General features: G+C 48.1%; 1 protein-coding gene across 1 annotated transcript in view; it reads right to left on the minus strand.

Annotated features, from left to right (window-relative positions):
- The window catches only part of Peli2 (pellino E3 ubiquitin protein ligase family member 2), a 143,440-nt gene extending 124,014 nt beyond the window's left edge, over positions 1–19,426 (minus strand). Inside the window, exon 1 of the mRNA XM_028873559.2 lies at positions 19,109–19,426. Within this exon, the coding sequence (XP_028729392.1) occupies positions 19,109–19,185 (77 nt within the window). The 5' untranslated portion in view covers positions 19,186–19,426. The remainder of the gene's footprint in view (positions 1–19,108) is intronic.
- Positions 19,427–21,525: the final 2,099 nt, after the last annotated feature.

A 21,525-nucleotide genomic window follows, 5' to 3' on the forward strand; every position in this document is an offset into this window, starting at 1 on the left:
CAGAGGGAGAAGGGGAGGGAGACGGAGAGGAAGAGAAAGAAAGAGATACAAGAGAGGAGGAGAGAAGTAGAAGGGGCGGGGGAAATGAGAAAGACACACATCAGCCTAAGAGTGAGACACTGGCATGAGCCCACATAAATCTGTGCTTTATTCATTAATTAAAACCCTTGGCACTCCATAAATCACACTAATAAATCACATCAGCGGATGTAACAATTACCAAGGTCAGGAGGCTGATGTAGTCAATGATTGTTTTTTTTTTTCTTATTTCAACAAAGGCATTTCTTCTAAATGAGCAGCCCCAGCGAAGGACAGACCACAGACGACAGCCCCAGCTTGGCTCTCTGGTCCCAATTCTCCCAGGCCGACACCAGGATTTAACCTCATTTTCACCTGCCCAAAGCACTGCAAGAAACTGCCATTTCGAAGGTGAAAAATGTAATTAGCTAACGGGTTGCTTCTAAATTATATGCTCCACAGATGGGTAGACTAACATGTTTATTTGGTTACCATACTGTCTAAGTCCAGACACTCTGGGCATGACAAAAGACACCCTGGCCTTAATAAGCCACCAACCCTGCTGAGGGGCACTGAAAAATCAACCCATTTGTGTGGAATCCTTGGGCAGGAACCCAGAAATCTCCTGATCACTCCAACTATTGTCTAGAAGGCCGAGTCACTCTTAATGCTTGAATTCTAATTTCTAACTTTACCAGGAACATGTGTTTGAGAAGAACTTTCAGAGTACTCCCATAGGTCCCTGTTTTCCAGCTCTTTTAATTGCAGTTATTCAGTTATACAGAAAGATCAATGAAGCAAGCCACGCCCACCAACGACTCAGATAGATGCCAGTTTTATTTGGAAAAGAAAAATCAGCTGTAGCTTAGAAAAAAAGAAAAAAAGTCTTCTACAGTGACTTCTGCTAAGTAACCAGCTCACCCTCAGCATCCACGGTACATGAGCACATCTTCCTGAGGCATGCTGGACAAACAGAGGCAGCTGACCACTCGGTTCTGTTTCCTTGGTGGGCAAAATCTTCCCCAGATTACACTGTTGGTCTGACATCTTTGTTAAAATCCCGTTACTTTGGTCCAGAAGAAATAAGCATTCTAGATCTTGAAATATATTTTATCAGGGATATAAAGGCTGCTTTCAATTTAATAATAGTTGCCATGTGTAGCTAATACATTTGTAACAGAAAATCAAATGTCACCTCTTGGAGAAATCTCCTTTTAGTGATTCAATAAGAAACTTACTCACTGGACACCTACACCCCCACCCAAATCTTGCAGCTACCATTCTTTGGGATTTTGTTTGGGTTTTGGTTTTTGAGACAGGGTTTCTCTATGTAACAGCCCTGGCTATCCTGGAATCTACTCTGTAGACCAGGCTGTTCTGGAACAGACAGACAACCACCTGCCTCTGCCTCTGCCTCTGCCTCCCAAGCGCTGGGATTAAAGGCAAGCACCATGCCTGGCAAGGTTACCATTCTTAGAGTGCTATAATTTTCTGGTCATTTTCTTTTTATTAATAGTATGTGTCTATCATTAGGCAAAACTTAAAAGCCAGATAGTCACCATAAGACAGCTACTCGTAATCCAATTGAGACCAAATGAAGAGTTTCATTAAGTCACTTTATAAAAACCACAGCTCACAAATCATTTGGACTGCAGCTTTCTCCCAAAGATCTGTGGACATACTGCGCAGTGGGCCGTTCCCTTCTGCACTGGGAAGTCATGAGGATCGCCGTGCTCACAGAGCCTGGTCTGTGTCTGTTTCCTACTTAGAATACAGTGGTGGGGTGTACTAAGAACAAGGTCCTGAATTCACGGTAATTTATTCAATTACACTGCTAGCCAATGCACAAGAAACTCATTTAAATCAGCACATTGTCCCCTTTTATTTCTTATAAACCTCATGAATCATCTGAATTTTAGACATTTCATTATTTACCACGGCCCTACAAAAAAAGGAGTGGGAATGGGAAAAGGGGATGAATATTCATCTGAGAATTCCACAAAGGAAAGGCTGAGTGGGAAGCTAGGCGGCAGTGGAGGGGAAGGATGAAAGACAGAGAAGAGAGATGGCTTGGGATCCCCTGCTAGCCACAACTCTCCAGCAAACAGTGCAACGATACGGTCTCTGGTTCCTTCTGATAGCGAGGAAAATGTAAACTCCAGTTGGCTTCCAGGGTACCCCAGCTGTCTTGCTTCAAAGCTACAATGAGCCACGAGCAACATTCAACCTGGGATAACTGGGCTGGGTCAGGAAACAGCAGGGGGTCGGTAGGACCCCACACCAGACCTGGCTGGGGGCTAACACCCTCTACACACCCACCGCAAGCACAACCGTCCCCAGGCAGCACATGCAAAGAGGAGAAAGCAGGAGTGAACTCGCTCAGCTCAGCTCAGCCCAGCCGGCACACAAAGCCAGCTGTGATAAGCATCAGGGAAAAATAATGGAAAGAATATTTCTCTGTGACTTCAGAGTGAAAGATAAGACGTTGGAACAACTAATTTTAAGTAAAGCCAAAGCTCTGTCACTGTCAAAATATAGCTGTGGTTGTTGATATTTCTGGGGAGTTTTCAATACCACATACTAAGAAAGTCCAAAGCTGCTGCCATAAGCCTGTGTTCATCCATTTTAATGCCTTGTCTTCGTTAGACTGAAGAAAAAAATTAAATCTGTGACCACTTCATCTCAGGGACATTCAGCTGTCACCGAGCACCCCACATCTGTGCCCTGACAACTTTACAATTTGCTTCACCTCATGAGACACGGACAGAATAATTTTAGAAGAAATAAATATCTACTTTAGGGAACATTATGCCTTTTTAAACCAGAACAAGGCACCAAGGAGAGTAGCCTTTTCCTATCCAGCAGAGCGTTTCTTTACTCTTTCTGTCCATGCTTGCTGTGGTAGGTACTCCGTCAGGTGCTGGGACACAGAGCAGCTGAGGGGACACTGAGGCACAGAAGCCTCACTAGATAATCCCTGCTGTGGGAGGAGGGGACAATGGTACCCTGGGCAGGCAGTGGTACCCTGTGGGAGGCAGGCTACACCTAAGCTGCATCCTAAGGTAAGCAGGATGGGGCAGGCAGAGAGCCTGAATTGCAAGCAGGCAAAAGGAACCCTGCACAGAGATGTGGAAGATGAAAAGGCAGGGGATCAAAGTTCCAGGCCCATATCAGAGAGTCTGGAGGGAAGGCCCCGAAGGCGGGGGTAGTTGCTCTGAGCTTGCCTGTTCCACGCATGTTACTGGCCTGGAAGTGTCTTCTCCTCTGCCTAGAGAGACTCATTTTCAGAAGCCACACACACCCCTCACACACATGCTGCTCTTTCTGAAATGTTCTGGTCTGTTTGATTCTCCTCTCATGTATATTATGAGGGCAGGACCTTGGAAATGACAGGAGAATTCCTGTCCTTCCTCATCCTCCAAAAATGGAGTGCTTGTGTTAAGGTGGCAGATTAACGCAGACCTACTTTGATGACGAACCGCTATATTTGATTTATTTGAGATTTTTAGCATGAATCATTCTCTAAATGAGCAGATCAGTTGGCTAATAGTTTTTAAAGGAGCACATATGCTGTGTAAAGTGAAGTATATAAAATGTTTGTAGATGAAGCATAACTAGATAGTGGATTGCAAAAATACTAAAATTAGCATTGTCTTTCAAATAAAGTCTTCATATAGACTTGTTAATATAGCTCTTCAGGGTAATACCATGTTGCTAGAGTGTAAATGGTCTGCCTTAAAGAACACTTTCCATTTACAATTTTCTCAGTGAAGGTAAGCTAAAGTGATTAGTGTTAATATCTGAAAGTTGCAAGAATCCAGGACATATAACTTAGAGTGAATTAATGTAACCTAAGAGAAACTGCAGATTAAAAACTTAACTTCTCGAGCAGAACTGAAGAAGGGAGGATTAGTCACTTACTATAAAGTGGTAGTAGTCCTCCGGTGAATAAAAAGTCTCAGAGATTCACGCAGACTGAGGTTAAGGGCCTACAAGAAAGGCCCCCTCTCACGGGATGAAGCACTCTGTTGTCCACATAGGTCTGAAGGGGATAACAGGAAGAAAGGGGGCGGGCATCCTTTGACCCATGCCCTGGGCCCTGCAGAGGAACTCCAAGGGAAGTGTTGATAGCAGAGCCAGCTCCAGCAGGACTTCCAGAAACCTCCATTGCCTCTACCTGCTTCCCTACACCCCTGCTGATCCAGAAGGAAGTCTTCAGCACTGCAAATTATAACCAAAACTTTACCTGCTTCTGATCTGGAATGAAAATTCTTCCTGACAGGGCCACAGGCCCAATGCTGTGTCTTCAGTCAGTCTTGTGAGCCATGGAACACCATCACACAAACTTCCAGAAGCTGAAATGCATGAGTTTAGTCATGGGACTCGCCCTTAAATTCCTGAACTTCAAAATCCTTTGGTGGCTGTACATACACGCAATGCCCCAGCTTTCTACATTTGGTTTATTCAGTGGAAAAAACTGGTATCACCTCCTCTAGAATGGCTATGCTTGAGCACATGGTAGGAACTTGGGTCCTTGAATAAGCCCCTTATGGTGGGAAGGGTCTATGGTCCTTTCCGGTCTGCCCATCATAGAACACTTTGCTCTCACATCCTCCAGGGCAGTTTATGCTCTGTTCCCCCAGATGGGATTCCCAAGCAAAAACTCAAAGCATGAACTTTGAAAGTCAGGTGGTGGCGGGAGATAAAAATAACTAACGTGATGAAGATTTTTTTTTTCTCTCTCATCTGGTGGCGGGGGTGGGGAGGATGACCACAACTTGTGATGTCTTTTAATATTTAAAACAGTATTATCTGAGCTGCCACCTGCTGGGAGACAGTAATTCAACTGAAGGGCATTCTGATGAGTAAATACTTGAGTCTCACTCTGGGTAGTTTATTGCATTATCACCATCCAGGCTGATTGAATTACTTCCCTGAAGCATTCCCAGGTCTCGGGTTTTCACCCCACATAACATCTAACAGTGCTTATCAAGATGCAATATCTGCTCCCTGGCATTTTACCAGCTGACATCTTAGGATGCCTTTTTGCTAAAAATGTTTTTGAGAACCCTAGGGTGCCCATAGCTACCTCACCAAGCATGCTACAGAAAAGTGACCCCACACACTATAAAGCTTTCCCAGACTCTAAGTCACTGAGTTTGATCAAAGCCTTAAGGCTGGAATCTGGGCCAGTTTAACACTCAGTATAAGCGAGCAAGCATTTCCGGCCTGCTGCTGGCCTGTGCTCCCCCCATGAGCTGAAGGAGCATCATCACTGGACAGGCTGTACTGAGGGGACAGAAGTTGTGAGTCTTTTCCCTTCATCAACAATAGGAGGAGAGACAGGAAAGAAAACTCCGCAGGCAAACGCCAATCTGTTCTGAGGAAGGAAGGTGTCACTGAAGCTTCTTCCTTAAGCTACCAACCTAATAAAAACGCTGCTCTAAATAGCCCATCACAGAAAGGGAAACAGGACTTCCAGGCTGTGTGCTACAGTCGGAAGGTTAAACTGTCGCTTGGCAGATCCCCTTGGAAGCTGGAGAGGTGAATTAGCAATCACTCTAGAGCAGTGGCTCTCAACCTTACTAATGCTGCGACCCTTTATAATACAGTTCTTTGTCTTGTGCTGACCCCCAACCATAAAATTATCTTATTGCTACTTCTTAACTGTAATTTTGCTACTGTTATGAATCGCAAACAGTAGGATGTGTAGGATATCTAATATGCAATCCCCAAAGGGGTCAAAACCCACACGTTGAGTACCGCTGCTCTAGGTGATCAAGGCATACTTTCCTTGAACCATCAATCCAACTGTAATACATCCCGGTGAAGAAGAAGATAAGAGAAAAAAATCATGTATTTAGTGTTTTAAGGTGGACCAGGTCAGGCGTGGTGGCGCACGCCTTTAGTCCCAGCACTGAGGAGGCAGAGGCAGGTGGAGCTCTGTGAGTTTGAGGCCAGCCTGGTCTACAAAGTGAGTTCCAGGACAGCCAAACCTGTTACACAGAGAAACCCAGTCTCAAACACACACATACAGACAGACACACAGACAGAAACACACACGCACACGCACGCGCGCACAAACACACACACACACACACACACACACACACACACACACACGCACTCTCCAGTGTGGTAGTTTGAATGTAACTGGTCCCCATAAGCGCATAGGGAGTAGCACTGTTAGGAGGTGTGGCTTTGATGGTGTAGGTGTGTCCTGGTTGGAGGAGGTGTGTCACTGTGGAGGCAGCTCTGAGGTCTCATATATGCTCAAGCCACGCCCAGTATCTCAGTCCACTTCCTATTTCCTTGGGATCAAGATGTAGAACTCTCAGCTCCTTCTCCAGCACCCATCATGTCTGCCTGCATGCCACCATGCTTCCCTCCATAATGATAATGGACTGAACCTCTGAACTGTAAGTCAGCCCCAATTAAATGTTTTCCTTTGTGAGAGCTACCATGGCCATGGTGTCTCTTCACAACAACAGAAATCCTAACCAAGACAACCAGGAACAAAGCAAACTTTTTTAGTAAAGAAGCTAATCTAAGCTGTAAACACAAGAAAACACTTTTACTGCTGCTAACTTCCTTAAAGGTATGAAGTCTTGGGTTGGGTGCTTCATGAAAACAATCCCGTGCAGGTTAACCTGGCCGAGTCAGCTAAAGGCTATAAAGCAGCTGCTGAACAGGGTAAGTAGGAGTGCATTTGACACCTGCTGTGGAGACACAGGCCTAAGTGAGCTCGGGCTGGGGACCATAACGTACACCCAGCATGCAGGAGGCTCTGGGTTCCAACCCCAGAACCCCTACAACCCAGCAAGATGAAACCAGAGAAGAAGGAAAGGCTCAGCCCCGGATGCTTTCCCCTCAGCAGAGACTTCAAACTCAGGTTCCCACTGCCCCTTCAGTTCACAGGGAGTGAGTGGTTCACCCTGAAGAGATAGGGAGAGGGGCAGGGCTGGGCGGGGCAGGCAGGACTCTCACAGACGTCAGAGGGGCTGGTCTGGAGCAAGAGGCCAGGCCCTGTGCACATTCCTTCTTGTGAGGCTTGGCAAAAGACAGTGGGGTAGTGGTGGGGGGGGACGACTCTTCAGTAGAGGGAACAGCTTTCAACTACCTGCTTTCAACTACCACAGCGGCGGCCTGAAGATGGCAGCCAGCAGCTTCCTCCTATGACAAGGAAAGGGGAGTCGGGTCGTCCCACTTCCTCCCACCCCGGGAGACACTCACAGGGACACCCTGACCCGGGCTCGCTGGAATGCCGGGCTGGAGGGGGTGGGGGAAGGGCAGTGTGGACAGGGAAAATGTTATCAGATCCCTGACTACTTGGCCAGTGGGGTTCAGTCTCAAAATGTTCATCACCTGTAGCTTGTGTTTCAAAAATAAAAACATGCGAGGGAGTGACCGCACTCCACACTGCTCCACAGACGCCACCGCCACCTGGTCTGCACCCACTCGGAGTGACCGTCCCTCAGCAGGGAAGAAAGGGGCAGGGGAGAGGAACCGCATCCTGAGGATGCCCCAAGCCCCGCACAGAGCTTCGGGCCCCAGGAAAGCTCACTGGCCCACTCTCGGCAGGGCGTCCCTGGCCAGAGCCTCGGCCTTTCCAGGGATCTCCAGCCCCCCAGCCCCCGTTTGATTGCCAGGCTCTCCCTGTGCTTCACGAACCAGGTTCTCACCTCCGAACCCGCTGGCCCACACCCCACTAGCTCCCACACATCCTTCCACTTCCGCTGAAGTGCCGCTGGAGAACCGCTCCCTCACAGGAAAGCAAGCTTTGCCCCCGTGTCTACCCTGGCACTCGGCAGCATCTCGCGAGGTTTAATCTGCTCAAAGTCCTTTTCTGCCAGGAGGCTACAAGGTCCAATTAAACAAGGACTGGGACCATTCCCAGGCCCCTAACGGAAGAGCCTGCTGACCTCCGGATACCACGCTAGCCACACTTCCCAACTCCATCTCCTTCCCCAAGCGCTTCAGGCTCAAGGTTCCTGTGGCTTCTGTGTTACAGTTCCAGAAGAATCAAAGTCTCCCCTCAAAACTGCTCAAAGGCTGCCCCAAGAAATCCTTCCAACGTCCCCAGTAACATGTTCTCTCTCCTTTGCCGAGTGGAAGGAGTCAGACTTCTGAGCCATCCACACTGACCTCCCAGCCAGGCTCTGCCACAGGGAAGCCTGGACAAGTCACCAAGCTTGGACCTCACTGCCCAAATAATAAACTGCAATCCTGGAACGGAAACACAAAACACAAGATGCCTAACAAACCTGGCACACGATGACCCGGTGAGTGCTGCTCCTCTGTACCACGTATTAACTCAGCACCTGATGCCTGGATCCCAGCACTCCTGAGCGCTAACCGAAACTGGCACGACCAAACCACCAAAAGAGGGTCACCAGCACAAACTGAGGGGTCACTTCGCTCAGTTTTGGTATGTTCGCTGAATCTTGTTTTCATGAAATACACCATAGTAGAACACATGTAATTTTATATGTGGTCCCAAATGTTACTGCAGGTTTTTTGTTTTTTTGTTTTTTTGTTTTTTTTGGGGGGGGTTGTTTGTTTGTCTGTTTGTTTGGTTTGGTTTTTCAAGACAGGGTTTCTCTGCGCTTTTCCTGGAACTCGCTTTGTAGACCAGGCTGGCCTTGAACTGTTACTGCAGTTTTAAACTTTAACACTACAAAACTGTAAAACGCTAGAAACTTAAAAACACAGCATTTCAAAGTTCCACTTAACACTTAGTTGATGAGAAGTAGAGAACGTTTGGGTAAATCTTAGAAATTGCATTTCTCTCAGCTACCTACTAGAAGGCCTTGTTCTCTGTGGCGGTATCACTGGTTTGGTTTGGCTTGTTTCCCTTCCTATGGGACATGTCCAGTTTAGGGCCAGCACTGGTGGCTTCCATGTCTGCAGCCTCCCCTGTGCCCTATACAGCACGGGAAAGGGTCTGCTGCATGGCTGGTGTCACATCTGGCTTCTCTGCAGAAAACAAGCTAGCCTCCCTCCAAAGCACACAGCAGCACAGCCACCCTCTGCCTGTTGGCCAGAACAGTTCTCGGTGGCCTGTGTGAGCCCGTGGTGGTTTGCGCTGTACTACAGTCTTACTTTCCCAAGTCCCAGAGAGGCCCGTGAGCTTTCCACACTGACACTTGCCCCCAAATGCTAAGACGTTTCTTCTGTTCTAGTGGGAGCCCTGTACCTACAAGATGCTGGTGGGTTTCCTTCCCTTTCTCAAGTCTCTGCTCATTCTGTTAGTTCACATCAGGTGACCTTTAAAAGCCTGAAATTCTCTGTCATACACTAAGCTGTCCTGGGTGAAAGCTGCTCATGTGGAAGTCTCCAGAAGCACTGTTCCCAGTTCAGGTGGGTTAGTCGTCAGCTGCCTGCTCTCAGCAGGGCTCAGGAGGTGGTACCCAGGAGGATGGAGATTATGCAAGGAACCTCAAAGGTAACATTCGATAAAGCTATTATTCCACAGATGCTTTCGTTAGCTAAGATTCTCAAACCCTACACTACTTAATGTTTAGAATAACTCATTCAAAATACTGTGATTATGCTAATTAAAATAATCAATAACCTAAAGGAAAAAAAAAAAACAACTCAACAAAAGCTCCATGGATTTACTTCCTATCAGTTGTCAGATCTGACAAGAGAGCTAAATGCAAATGTGGTGTATGGCTGCATAACAAGCCTCCCAGAACACAACAGCACATAACATCCACCCCCACCCCACCCCCATCTGCTCACAACTCTTTCATTTGGGCAGAGGATGGTGGAAAGAGACTTCATGTGATTCTGGATGATACCAACTGGCAGCTTAACGGGCCCAAGGAGCTATGACGACCTCCCTTGTGGGTCCACAGCCTTAGCTGTACTGGCCATGATGGACAGGGTCTCATAAGCCTTTTCCCTCCCCTTGGGTAAGGCTCTTATACCAGCACCTCTCTCCAGGGAAGTGCTCAAACTTCTTGACATGGCAGCCCTCCTCCAAGGAAACATTCTGGTATAAACCTGTATTTCCATAAAATCCACGTTGAAGCACTAACTCCCAGAAAGCGCCAGGATGTAACTGTATTTGGAGACGGGCCTTAAGAGAAGTAAACTTCATCCAGACAGGTGGGTAAAGAAGCCAGAGAACATGGGAGCAGGTTAGTCAAGGACAGAGGCCTTAGGACAAACTTCTGGCCTCCATAACTACAAAAAGTTAAGTTTCTGCTGTCACCCTGTCTACTGTACTTTGATATGATGGCTTCAGTGGGGGTGTGAAGGGCAGAGGCTACAGCAGCCATTAAGGCAATACACAGAAGCTGGGCTATGTCCCTTCCGCCAGCAGGTCCACAGGGGGGTTCACCAGCAGTGAGGTCCAGCACACCCAAGCAGGGCAGGGGGAGCTCTGACCCCATGAATGGAGCAGAGGTGATGCCAGACACCTGACGTCCCTCTCTGATCTCCAGCCAGTCCTAACAACCACACGGGGAAATGGCCTCAGCGCCACCTCAGCAGCACGCCAGTACAACTCTTTCTAGGAATGCCTAAAGGTGAAGCCCTGAACTCATTGAGTGGAAACAGATGCGTCAGGGGAAAACGTCTTGAAAAGTAGAGGACTAGTCTGCAGACTTTTCTGGACTCTGGGTGAAAGCAAACTTCCGTCTACAGTACTTCTGAAGAAAGAACCATTCCTCAAGGTAATTCATCAGTCAAGTGTCCCGGGAAAACCTAGTTACACAGAGCAGGAGGTGTTGTGGTAACAATTCCTATTACACAGTCTAGGAACAAGAGGAAGTCCTGAGAGGGATGTGGAAGGGTGGGGAGGGGTGGGGAGGGTGGGGAGGGGAGAAAAAGGAAGGGAAGAGGTCTCCTCTGAGGAGCTTGCTATGATGGTTAAGAGCTCATTTTCCTACCTAAAACCTAGAAGCTGAACACAGCAACCACCCGCTGAGGTAAAACTCCGTTAGACCGTTACTAATTAGAATGGAAGCAGAAAGCTTGGAGTAATGATTTCTTATCCTAAAAACAGATTTCACGTGAGCTGAAAAAGCAAGGAACAAGTAGAGTTACGTGTGTGAGAAGCGTCACGTGGGTGGCTGGAAAGAAAACCTCAGTCCAAGACTTAACCCTGCAGCTGAAATGCTCCTGAGGCATATGCATTAGGGTGCCATCCAAGACACTGGGATGCCACGGTATTTCCAGCCGTCCTTAACTTGCATTAATGACCACAGCCTTTCAACACCACCATGGCGCTGCAATGCAGCTCAGAGCAGCTGGTAGAGTCGGAACAGATGGCCTGCCTCCCTGCGAGGAACTCTGTGCAGGTGACAAAATGACTGTTAGGGAACTCATGAAAAGAAAAACAAATAAGAGTTGAAACTGAAATAGCTGGTGTCTGTAAAGTCGTTTCTCGAGGAGACAAGACACTCCTTGAGTATCTGTTGCTCCCCAAGAAGATGTGCCCAGCACCCCACAGCTGGTGACGTCACCGGTCCCTGCCCTGACGGGTACACCAAGGGAAGTGAATGAAGTTTCCATGAATGCTGGTGGAATTCAAGCACCACTCTGGTATACCGGGTCCATGCATGTATCACCTTGTCATCTCGGACTGCCGCAAGCTTGTAGGAAGTATCGGTCTTCATACTTGCCCCTTTGCTTTCCCTTTGGGAAACTGCTTTGCCGCCTTAATTGACAGAATACCCAAATACCTTCTGGCTGTAACAACAGAATGTGCATTAACAAGGAGAAGAAATAAAAAAGACACGTCAATGAAAAACTAAACATTGGTGCCCTGCAAAGAGGACTATTTTCTCAGCAGCGTTTCCTACAGTATTCTACCCGAAAGGGGTCTCACCACCGTTTATCCCCAGCACCCTATCAGCGAACAAATTGATCCTTCATACAAGGCAGGGATGAAACTAAAGTCCCAATGACAGGAAGCAGGGTCTGGAAAGCCACACTGCTCTCTGGCTCACAGTCCATTCTCTCTGCCTTGGTGGAATCTACCTCGGTTTCCTCCTCCGTCACCACTATGCCCTCTTGGTTGAAGGCTTGTCCACAGCCTTTCTATTCTGACGCTGCAGTAGTCTCCCAACACCCAAAGAGTTCAAACTCTTCCAACAGTGCACAGCCCTCTCACAGCCCAGCTCCATTCCCACCTCACTCTCACACTTCATTATTCTGGTCAACTGTATTCTTGAAGGACCGATGCACGGCGCTCTCCTGCTCTCCCCCGAATATGGGCACACTTTGCCAGTCTCTTGTCTCTCTCTAGGCCACCCTTTCTCATTGTAGCGGAAGACAGAGGGTCTGCTAGACACCAGCATGCATCCCAGGCTTTTGCTCATCCTGATTATGCTGGAAGCTCTGCAGCAAGGACTAAGTCCATCTTCTGCATCCGAGTACCAAGCACGGCATCCAACAATAATTGTAGATATGCAAACATCTGGGGAATAAATAAGTGAACTTTGATTCAATGGTAGCTGGTCACTATGGGGATATGACAAGAATGTCTAGCAAATCACCAGGGTAGGAATCCTACCTGCCTTATTTTCTAGCTGCAGTCCCGGGGGCTGGAAGGGTAGACACCCAATAAACATTTGTTGAACAAATAAATTCCTAGCTTGCCTGATGGGACTCCACCCCTCCTCTCCCACTTGAGGAAACATATCACAATGCGTGTGGGTGAAAACATGGCATAATTAAAGAGACATCACTGAATCATTTGGAAGATGCACCCTTTATTGCTTGTCATAAATCACCAGCCACATACCTCCAGACTCGTCACCACACAGGAGGCGGCTGAGAGCAGCTCAGAAGAGCTGATCTGGACAAAACTACGACAGACCAAGCACGTGCGGGGTCTGTCATTTGTTTTCCAGAAGATGGCAATAAGAACTTGTAAGTCAATCATTTAACCTTCGTTTTCCTTTCATGAAGCAGGTCTCTGCACTGCCCAGGAGAACCCTTTAATTAGCATTAGCAATTCCTTTTCACGGGTATTTTTCCTCCCATGCCAATGACACCCATGTGCTGCTGTTACGTTCATTTAAAAGACAAGCTACAACCCCACATCATCACTTCAGAGAGGTCACAACCCTGTCCTCAGCCCCAAGATGACAGTATCATTCTCCCTCAAATGAACTGAATGTCTTGATTTGTTTCATTTTTGTCTGTGTTTAATCTTTTGGATAAATAAATATTGTAAAGTCACTGGACCCTGAATCAATCTAGTCTTATTTTGTTTATACAAAGCATCCTGAAATAATGATCAAAGGAAATACACCCCAAATAAAAAGTCCTAATAAAGTTTTCAGTCTTGGCATGTTAAAGAAACAAATCCAGGGTGGTGGTGGCACATACCTTTAATCCCAGCACTCAGGAGGCAGATACAGGCAGATCTCTGTGTATCTGAGGCCAGCCCGGGCTACAGAGTGAGTTCCAGGAAAAGCGCAAAGCTACACAGAGAAACCCTGTCTCAAAAAAAAAAAAAAGAAAGAAAGAAAGAAAGAGAGAGAGAGAAGGAAGGAAAGAAAGAAAGGAAGGAAGGAAAGAAAAAAAGAAAGAAAATAAAAGAAAAGAAACAAATCCAAAAAAGCCAGACTGGCAACCCTAAAGCCACACAGACAGCCACACACACCAAACAAGGCTAAAGTTAGTAAAGGAAAACACAGCGACCCAAACATAACCGTAACAGCCTGCAGGAGGAGGCACCCATCCACAAACAGACTGGCTACAGCTCTCCACATCATTCCACATGCTGAGTGGCAGCAAAGATTCTATTTGTTTATTTTTAAACATTCAAAGATCTTTTAGTCTATAAAATACAACTGTATGACATCTTTGGGCTCAAATTAGAGTGAAAAAAAATTTTTAAAGGGAAAGTATACAGTAAGTTATGCTGCAAGTTTCCTTCTTACTCCCAGAGAGGCAGGCAGTGAAGGCAGTCCAAAGAGCACGACAGAGAAAACACACATGGGTGAGAGCTTTAAAAAAGGCCCACACCTTTAATCCCAACACTTGGGAGGCAGAGCCAGGTGGATCTCTGTGAGTTCGAGGCCAGCCTGGTCTACAGAGTGAGTTCCAGGAAAGGCACCAAAACTACACAGAGAGAAACCCTGTCTCAAAAAACCTAAATAAATAAATAAATAAACAAACAAACAAACAAACAAATAAATAAATAATGTCCATAACGTGGCCAAGCAATAGGGCCGTCTGTCTCCTCTCAGGACAACTGCCAATCCAAGGGCACAGCAGGCACCTGCCCTGTGGACCTCACTTCCAGTAACAGTGAATGACAAGCCTCCACGGAAAGGGCTTCTGAAACCTCTTTCTCTGTGCCAAGGACTCTTTAGCTGTCTGCTGAAGCCTGAGGCCCGCTCAGGAAAAAAAAAAAAAAAAAAAAAAGACTGGTTTTTGTTTTGTTTTTTCTTTTTGGTTTTGGGTTTTTGAGGCAGGGTTTTACCGTGTCCACCCTGGCTGTCCTGGAACTCACTCTGTAGAACAGTCTGGCCTCAAACTCACAGAGATCTACATGTCTCTGCCTCCCGGAGTTCTGGGATTAAAGGCAAGTCCTCCTCCACCACCACCACCACCACCACCACCACCACCACCACCACCACCCAGCCCAAAAGAATGGTTTTCAATGGATAAAATAAAATGGATTAGTAATAAAATTATTACTTAGTTATCAAAATAGCTTTAGACTGGAAAACAATCACAGGTGGACTGCCGGGCCTTGCACATGCTAGGAGGTAGCTGTACCACTGAGCCATAGTCTCAGCCCACCCCTGAACTATATATGTGTGTGTGTGTGTGTGTGTGTGTGTGTGTGTGTGTGTGTGTGTGTGTGTATACATACATACGTGTGTGTGTGTGTGTGTGTGTGTGTGTATGGAGAGAGAGAGAGAGAGAGAGAGAGAGGGAGGGAGGGAGGGAGGGAGGGAGGGAGGGAGGGAGGGAGGGAGGGAGAGAGAGAGCAGGTCCTCATACAGCACAAGCTGGCCTTGAACTTACTATGCCATTATGTAGCCGAGGACGACCACCAACTCCCTAGGATTTCACCCGGGTACCACTATGACTTGCCTGCATCTGTACTTGTATTAAGATACTAAGTAGCAAGCAGGCAGCAAGTCTTCCCATTGCCTCTTCTCCTGAGTGAAATGCTAAGATTTGGGGTGGAGAACTGTAAAGATAAAGAGTTTTTTCCCAATCTCAGTTGTGGGCTCTCTGAATTCCATCTGTGGACCCTTGATTTAGAACCCTTGGCTGAGAGTGCTGAAAAACAAAAAAGTATTTTGTGACGCATCGAATCAAAACTCAAGCCTTACAAAATGCATCACCCACCTGACTGTGAGGTGAGGGAAACCGAGAGAGTGAGCAGAACATATATTTTTATCCCCAGAACACGATGGGCCATTAGTCGGCAAGAGAACATCATGCTTCAAAATGAATTCAGAGGGGGGCTCCTCCGAGGCCCTGGCAGCTCAGCTGGAGTCGGCCCACCAGCAGGAAGCCATGCCAACAGAGACAGACAGAGGCCCCCACAGGAGCCTCCCTGCTTTCTTCAGGAGCCTCTTCCTCCTATTCTTTTTAGGATGCCTAACCTCAAAACATGATTTTTTTTCTAAAAAATGTAATTACACTTACTTATTTGGGACACAGCTCAGGAGGCACACGTGTGTGTTGCCATGCAGGTGTGATGGAGGTCAGGGGACAAGTTGCCAGTAGGGCCCCTCGATCGACCCTGGGTCACACAGGTCGCCAGGCCTGACCGCAAGCACTCACACCTCCTGGGCCATCTCAGCAACCCTACCTTTGCCTTTCTGAAACCTGGAACAGCAAATTTGACCAAATCCGCACGATCTCGTACATAAAACACCAATTAGTCAAATCTGTACAGCGCTGCAACTTTTAACAGTCTGTTTTGTGCATAACTACTTGATAAATGGTGATCCTATCACTCACTGGTCTTCTGTACATCGCATGTGGGTATATGCGCATGTGCACGTGCCGGAATGTGTACACACGCTTGCAGAAGCCAGAGGCCAACATAAGGTGTTTTCCTCTGTCACTCTCCACTTTAATTTTTGAGACACAATCTCTCACTGAATTTGAAGCTGGCCATTTGGGCTGGACCGGCCAGTGTGGGAGCCCCTGGGATCCGTCCACATGTCACCGTGTTGGGGTTACAGATGCAGTCACATGCCCTTTCATTATTCATTGAACCCTCCCCCTGGCCCAGCGCTAATTGTCTTTCTGCTAGTATGACACTGGATATGTGCCCATGTGAATTCCAGCACTATCACCTTAAGACTCACAAAACCAACAAATGTCAAGCTATTTAGAATTTAACTATGTATGTTCCACATTTGAGCCAACACACAGAACAAGAGAGTGTGCATCAGAAAGGTTTCTTGAGCTGTTTTTGACACTGCTAAAGAAACAGTGAGGAAGGCAATACATCAAAATCACAAAGCCAGTGGGTCAGAGAACAAGACTTGAATCAGGGCCCACCACACTGAATGGCTCTTAAATCCCAAACCACTTCCAACTTTAAAGTGACAGCCAAGTTTAAAAATCCCAGCTAAAAAGAGCAAAGAGTTAGGCCAGTCACTTCTCCACCTTCAGGTAAGTAGTGGACACACAAAGATTTGTGACTCTGAGACAGTAACTGGTTAGAATTATCAAATAGCTTAAATTCCACTATTCTGAACAGGAAGTGATAGCCCCACGACCATCCTGGGTACCATTCCCTCACACTGTGCAATCTAGGACAAGAATCACAAGCATCAGCATGTAGACCTAGGCCTAAGTCAGCTTTTCAGTCTGATCTCCACATTTCCTAGTGACATTTGACCACAGGATTCAGAACACAGCAGAGGACAATCACACAGCAGTTCAACTAAAAACACTGTGCTTCACATTTACACAAATGTTGTACACGGTCACATTATCCAATGCTGAGCATGTTTAGCCTCGAGAACAATTTCATCAAGAAAATTTCCTAGCCAGTCTCTCTTCACCAATATTCATGTCCCAAAGGACCAGGCATGCAGAGTGATGGCAGTTTTTATTTAAATGCACTTGTTATTTCTAAAAAGAAGGCATTCTCTAAGGTCCAGGGGGTGAAACAATAAGGCTTCATTAAAATCTAACTAGTTCTCTCTTTCACGTGCACTCTTTAGTGTGCTCAGTATTACAAGAGTCAGAAATATGAGAGAGAGAGAGAGAGAGAGAGAGAGAGAGAGAGAGAGAGAGAGAGAGAGAGAGAGAAGAGGCAAGTACAATTCAGGAACACACAATCCAAACCAGCATCTGCTCCTCCCATTTTCCCCCCTTAAAGACCTTCCCTAAGCCAGCAAGAGACAACATCCGCCTATAAGCGGCCTGTTCCGCAGTTAACCAACTTCTGCTGAGAGGTGGCAACACCTGAAATCATTATCTACCCACTTACTCATGTTTCTTTCTGCCTATGCCATGGTCGACACTAAAATGGAAGTGTTCCACCCACTACTGTACATCCCCAATGCCCGCGTAGTCGTTGGCATGTAGTAGGTACACTCATGAATGTGCTGCCTGCCTCCAACTATTAGGTAAGAAGCCAGTGCAGTGCGCCATCCCCGCTCCAGGAAAAGCTCTAGTAAAGGACAGAGCAGGTGCTACGTATTTACGTAGACACTCAATGACAACAGTTCAAGGTGTAAATTCTTTCCCTGGCTTTGGAGCGCCCTACACTTTGGGCTATGAACTCAAAACCTCTCCAGACTCATTCTACGCTGCTCTGAAACATCCCAGCAGATTGCCTCAAAAGGAAATAATGAAATGGTTCTGGCATAACTTAATCTTCTGTGTCAAATTCACCGTGTTAAGCATACTCTGAAGCTAGCCACATAAACAAAACCAAACTCCACAAAATTAGGCTGGGCTGAAGTTACATAAGACAGACTAAACTGTGGCTTCCCCCCCTCCTACTCCTCCCCCTTCCCAGCGAACTCTGACAGTCTCTTAAGTGCAGACAATTCCCATGCAGGTGCGGAAGGCGCTCATCTGCTGAGCTTCCAAATAGCAATGATATTTCCAGTACTACCCCACTTAAAATGCTAGCAACAACCCGAGAAACACTAGGAAACTGTAGACGAGTTAACTCTAGAAGCTTAAGTCTTTTTAAAAATTATTTTTAAGTCGGCACTTACTTCAAGGTAGTTAGCAAAACACGTTTCTCCAAGTTCCCAGTGTCTCCGCTTAGGGAGGGCTCCCCGAGTGCCTAAGCCCACCCATCAGCGTCGGTGACGGTCTGAATACAGATCCTTCAACGGGAAGACAAAAGCGCGGGTTCCCTGGAGCTGGCACATCCAAAGGGAAAACAATCCTTCCCTGCAGCACTAAACCCAACTTGCTCCAGCTCCGAGTTTCCTGCACTTTCCGCCTCCCCCTCGCACTCGCTTTTCATTGCCCACTTTACCCTGCTTTAATCCTGCGAAGCCTCCCTCCAGGCTTATTACGGGTAAACAATAGAAATGTCACAAGGAAACTCAGGAAGTAGATGAAGTCTCTAATTGCTGCCGTTTAACGATTGTAGATAATTACTATCTTCAAAATGTGGTTTCACCAGCGGAGTGGGAGTCGAGGCGGGCAAGCTGGCGAGCTCCCTACCGCCGCCGGGAGGGCATCGGCAAGGCCGGGGCCCGAGGGTACGCAGACCGAGGGGTGCCGGCGGGGTTGTGGGGGGAGGGCTGAGAGGCGCGGAGACCCGGGGGATCCGGGAACCGTGGGTGAGGGGACCCGAGAAAACCAGGACCCGGTCCAGGCCCTCGGCCCGGCTCACTCCGGGCGCAGAAAAGCGGAGGCCAGCCGGGCCGCCGGGGTCACAGACCGGAACAATGCGCAGCCCCCGCGGAACGCGCTTTGGGCTCAACAGCCGGGGCTCGGCGCTCGTGGTCCCCGGGAACCAGAGGTCCCCAACGGCCGCCAGCTCCCGGCTGCACCGAGCGACCCCGCGCGGTACCCGAGCACCCTCCGGGCCGCGGCCACGAGCGCCCCGGGGACCCGGGCCCGAGGGAGCGCATCCCTCCGCGACGCCCCGACGCCCACGGCCCCAACTCACCCCAGGACCACCAGCTCCCCGTATTTCACCGGCTCCTTGTTGGGGGCGCTGGGCTCCTCCTGGCCGGGGGAAAACATGGAGCCGCGTTCGGCCGCCGCAGCCGCCTCCACCGCGATCCCCGCCGAGTCCGCGCCGCCGCTACACTCCCATCCCGAGAACGGGGTGAGAGCGCCGGGGAACGGCACGGCTGCGAACGGGGCGCGGGGTGGCCAGTCCCGCGGCTGCTCCGTCGTGGCTAAGCGCGTCGCCCGCCGGCTTCCCCGGAGCTCCGCGCTCCGCGGCCGCTGGCAGCCGGACCCGGCACGGAATGCGAACGGCCGACCGGAGCCCCGCGGGAGGAGGAGCGCGCGCCGCCGGGGGGCCGAGCGGGCCGGGCAGGTGGGACGGCCGCGCCGCCGCCCGCGCCTCCGCGCTCCCGCGGCCCCCGCCCGCTCGCCCGCCAACCCCCGCGGCCCGCGAGCGCCCCGTGTTATGTAAACATAGAGTAAAGGGGAAGGGAAGCCCTTAAAGGGGCAGCTCTGTTTTTCTCCTCACTTCCACCGGAAAGTTAAAGCGCGGGGTCCGAGGGCCTCAACCGCGCGCCCGCCGGGGAGGGGGCTCTCTGCCCGGCCCTGGGGGGAAGCCAGGCGTTTTGCTCGCCGTGTCCCTGCTCACGTTGGAAGTGCTGCACACACCGACCTGGAGGGGCTCTGCTTCCAAAGCCAAGCCCTTGAGGGTGGCTTGAAAACTGAAGGAATCTGTCCATTAATGCGGGGATGGGGTGGGGGTGAGGGATTGGGGAGGCACCGGGAGCTCCCCACCACTGCAAGAGAAAGAAAGAAGGGCGCAAAGAAGAAAGAATGAGAGAAGGAAGGAGGAAGAAAGAAAAAAAGGAAAGTGAAAAGTTAGACGTTATTTTAAATCCCTCATTTGCGTCACTGTCCCTTCTTTCAATCCCCTAGGGAATTTACAAAGGAATTACCTAGGTGGACTTTTTTTTTTTTAATGAATACAAATGTTCCTTTATTACCATGGTTTAATCAAAGCACCATTTGTATTTTATGTTTTTTTTAACGTTACTGTATCTTTAAAATAGTGTAGACTGTGATAGTTTTACTGACTGCTGTTTTTCATCAGAGAGGAATTTATTATTCTAGCATTTATTAAGCCCTTGCAACATGCTAGAGACGCTACATATTACTGCCTGTCACTGCCTTTCCAGACTGTTAAATATTTAAAGAAATAAATAGTGCAAAAGCTACTCGATGTATAAACAGCTAGTGTACACACACACACACACACACACACACACACACACACACACACATTTAGGCTATGACTCTAAGTAAAGAGCTATAAAAGAAATAATTGCATGGGTAGCTTTCCATTCTTCTGTTCCGCACTGTGTGTGTATCACTCTCTGACAGGCTATTACTGTACTGTCATGCTTTCTGTGATTTCCCTTCACTTAGTAACTGGCTTTTTCTTCTTTTAATTGAGGTTTTAGAAATAAATTACTCCAGAGTAACAAAAGCCACACTATTGATGAGCCTAAAATAAACTTTATCAAACAATTACCTTATTTCGGCTAATTACAGAAATTCTATTCTTATACTAAGGACAGCTATCCAGATTATTGTCCATATCCTCTTTCGTTTCCTCTGTGTGAAAGGTTTAACCAGCAATCCTTCACTAGAGAGTTGAACTCTCTCTCTTCACAGGGTGTTGGTAGATTTCTGTCTGATTAGTGTAGCTTTCTTTACTCTCTGGTCCTCCTTACTCTAGAGACATGCGACTGTCAAGGACCCTTTGAATCATGCGCAGTTACCATCTCCCTAATTACAGTACCTAGCTCTGTCATCTGAACTTCTCCAGATCTATTCTCTTGCTGCTACTGATCTCTAGGCTACAATTACCCGCTTCTCTCTTGGCATGCTGTGCCTTCGTGCTTGCGTTACACTGTTCTGACTCCCTTTCTTCCTTGCTGCGCTCTGCATCTGCTGGTCGGAGGATGGAAACAAATATTTATTAACCTCCTACAAAGTTCCACACACTAGGCTGGGGTTCCCAGAAGCTGTCCCAAGCCTTGTCAGAGGCACCTCCTCCCTTGCCATCAGCTGCCCAGACACCTCTGCCCTCCACAGGGGCAGCTTTCTCTTCTTGCCCAGCATGACCACAGCTTTGAATCCACATGTCCACAGCATTTAATCGGGTCTGTCTTTATGAAAGTTACTCACAGGTAGTGTTGCGCTCTCTGAGTTTTGTATCAGTGGAGGCTTTGATCTTAGGCAGCTCAGGGCTAGTAAGTAGACCACTTCTGTCAATCACGGTAAGCCTTGCAAGCTTCCAGAATCAGTCTGTTGACCACCAGCAGGAATACAACATGCATAAGGATGGCAGGCGTGGGAATCCAAATGAGCAAATGGACCCAATGGGGA

The sequence above is a fragment of the Peromyscus leucopus genome, chromosome 9, assembly GCF_004664715.2.
Source record: "Peromyscus leucopus breed LL Stock chromosome 9, UCI_PerLeu_2.1, whole genome shotgun sequence".
Lineage (NCBI taxonomy): Eukaryota > Metazoa > Chordata > Mammalia > Rodentia > Cricetidae > Peromyscus > Peromyscus leucopus.